This window comes from Haliaeetus leucocephalus, unplaced genomic scaffold, assembly GCF_000737465.1.
Source record: "Haliaeetus leucocephalus isolate CR32 unplaced genomic scaffold, Haliaeetus_leucocephalus-4.0 Scaffold577, whole genome shotgun sequence".
NCBI classification, from domain to species: domain Eukaryota; kingdom Metazoa; phylum Chordata; class Aves; order Accipitriformes; family Accipitridae; genus Haliaeetus; species Haliaeetus leucocephalus.
Window position 1 is genome coordinate 6260626 of NW_010973013.1, and position 562 is coordinate 6261187.

The 562-nt window shown below is 67.3% G+C and overlaps 1 protein-coding gene across 1 annotated transcript in view; it reads left to right on the forward strand.

Annotated features, from left to right (window-relative positions):
* The first annotated feature begins 140 nt into the window (after window positions 1-140).
* Window positions 141-562, forward strand: part of OVOL2 (ovo-like zinc finger 2) — a 7569-nt gene continuing 7147 nt past the window's right edge. The window contains exon 1 of the mRNA XM_010577791.1: window positions 141-240. Within this exon, the coding sequence (XP_010576093.1) occupies window positions 141-240 (100 nt within the window). The remainder of the gene's footprint in view (window positions 241-562) is intronic.

A 562-nucleotide genomic window follows, 5' to 3' on the forward strand; every position in this document is an offset into this window, starting at 1 on the left:
GGCCGTGTGGCGGTGGGGGGGGGGGGGGGGGGGTGACATACGGAACGACCTAAACCACCGCTCCTTTCTTTTCTTTCCCGTTCCATTCCGTGCCCAGCCGTGGGCCCCCCCCCTCCCCTTTTCCCCTTCTTGCCCTCGCCATGCCCAGAGCTTTTTTGGTAAAGCGTCGGAGCCCGCAGCCGGCGGTGCGGAGCTGGGATGGGTTACCCGACGAGGAGAGAGCCGACACCTACATCCCAGGTACGGCTCCCTTTTTTTTTCCCGGTACCGCTTCCCACCGGGACGAAGGAAGGATCCCAGTCCTCGCTTCGGTCCCTGTGAGCTAGCGGAGGGGATTTTTGCCGGCCCAGGGTGGGGGGGAAAACCCCCGAGGGGGGCGGAGGGGTCGGGGAGGGCTGTTAAATGGGATGGGATGGGATGGGATGGGATGGGATGGGATGGGATGGGATGGGGGGGGGAAAGCGGGTGTCGGCCCCGCTGGGTGATGCAGCCCCCATGGCTGGCACCATCTCCCAATTCGGGGACCCCCCCCCCGGGCATGGGGCGGGGGGGGGGGGGGTGG